This window comes from Protobothrops mucrosquamatus, unplaced genomic scaffold (genome assembly GCF_001527695.2).
Source record: "Protobothrops mucrosquamatus isolate PMUCROS unplaced genomic scaffold, P.Mucros_1.0 scaffold6368, whole genome shotgun sequence".
NCBI classification, from domain to species: Eukaryota; Metazoa; Chordata; class Lepidosauria; order Squamata; family Viperidae; genus Protobothrops; species Protobothrops mucrosquamatus.
This window is the reverse complement of record NW_015392195.1, coordinates 1-1,795: the sequence shown is the minus strand read 5'-3', so window position 1 is coordinate 1,795 and position 1,795 is coordinate 1. Positions and strand designations below refer to the sequence as shown.

General features: G+C 44.7%; 1 protein-coding gene across 1 annotated transcript in view; it reads right to left on the bottom strand.

Moving 5' to 3' along the window:
• Positions 1 to 1,128, bottom strand: part of LOC107300208 (leucine-rich repeat-containing protein 74B-like) — a gene marked incomplete at its 5' end in the record, with an annotated part of 16,080 nt that extends 14,952 nt beyond the window's left edge. Inside the window, one exon of the mRNA XM_015829545.1 lies at positions 986 to 1,128. Within this exon, the coding sequence (XP_015685031.1) occupies positions 986 to 1,128 (143 nt within the window). The remainder of the gene's footprint in view (positions 1 to 985) is intronic.
• Between the last annotated feature and the right edge of the window lie 667 nt (positions 1,129 to 1,795).

Genomic DNA, 1,795 nt, shown 5'->3' with positions numbered 1-1,795 from the left:
TCCGGAGGAGTTCTCACCTACATCGTCCACAAGGGACGACTCGGGAACTCAACTCCTACCTCGGGCAGCTCACCTTTCCCCCTATGCCCAGGGGAAAGGTATCAAGCCGTTTGACAGCAGATGCAGGCTGTCAAAACGGCTTTTACGCAGAAACAGGCGGGAGCAGCAAACAGCTGCATCCAGCGAAGGCGCCTGCCATTTTTAATTTTGAAGGTAAAATTTAATGGAACGCATCAGGTGCCAGTCTAATTGCACCTACATATTTCTGCCACGGTGTAATGTTGGTACCGTAATGCTCCCTGATTATTCCCACAAATAACTCTGTAAAGAAATATAATTGTCAGAATCCAATTATATTTCATTTCTAGCTACCTACTCTGAAATAAACCCATTTCCTATTCTCACTGGATTCTGTCATACTACGAAAGGGGAGGAGGATAAGCAAGGGGGTTTTATGACTCTCACTTCCTTCATTTAAACTACAAAGTGACTGGATGTTGATTCTCATCAAGAGGACTGACCATAACAATATGGCCATCGCCTTTCATCTACTCTCTCTCTGAAGTCTCCCTTTTGCTGGCAGTGAGGGAAAAGGGGTGGAACAATGCAACGCCTGGGATCTGGGAAAAGAGAGGATGAGTGATCGTCGCCCGGAAGAACTGTGGGGTGGGGGCTGCTTGGGAACACTTAAAACATTGAATGGTAGGGGTTGATCCCTCAGATCCTGTCTAGAACACCTGCAATCATTTTCTCTTAATAAAGATGCCTGTTGGAAGAGAGATTCCAAGAGTTCTGTCATCTTAAGATGTAAAGTGAGGTGGGTCCTTACAATAATATTCCCACGTGTGATGCAGATGGAAAAAAGGAGAGGGAGAAGAGGGCTGAGAGAATATCCAGGGGCAGCGAGGGGATTCATACTTGCAGAGGGCAAAGCAAGCCCCGATGTGGCAGGACCCAAAAGAAAAAGACACCTGGCAGCGATTACCTTAGGGCCAAGGCCACGATGCATCAGAGCCAGCTCAGAATCTTTCATATGCCGTAAAAAATAAGAGATAGGAACCACGCCATACGCCTGGCAGATCGCAAGGTATCTGGTTTTCCCGGCAGGATCATAGCATATTGTAGAGACTAAGCCAAGACAAAGGAAAAAAATTAAAGCAATGGCCCTCCTTGGCTTTCTGTAAAACCACCAGACTCTTGAAGCCTCTGTAGTTTCTGGCCGTGCACCAGCAAGGTGGCCTTAAAAACTACAGCACCAGCCAAGGCCCACCGCCATCCCCACAAACCAGATACTCGTTCATTAGTCTTGTATGCAAAGAAGTACAGAGGGGATGGTGACTTTCTCCAAGTGATTCACAAAAGAGTTTGGTGTGTTGTTTTGAAACTAACAAGAGCTGCACCAAAGTCACAATACCTTAAAAATGGCTGCCAACTATTACTTGGCTTAAAAAGAAATAAGACACATTTGTGGAAGCCAGGCTAACAATGAGCAATGTCAAGCTTTCATTTCAGAGGCAGAATATTCATGGCTTTGACTGCAGGGTGGCAACTCCAAGTATTACAGGTCATAATATTCTGCCACCCAGGCATCAGATATTCAGAATTAAAAATACAGGAATGAACCCGTTACCAATGTTAATTAAAGAACGGCCAAAGTCTCGTGAGGTTGTCTTAAGATTTATATCAGGTTGATGGGGAGGGAATAACTGATGCTTGCTTAGTTGCCAACTTATCCTTGAAAGCTCTTTGTTTGTTTATCTGTTTGACACATTTATATCCTGCTTTTAGATCAATA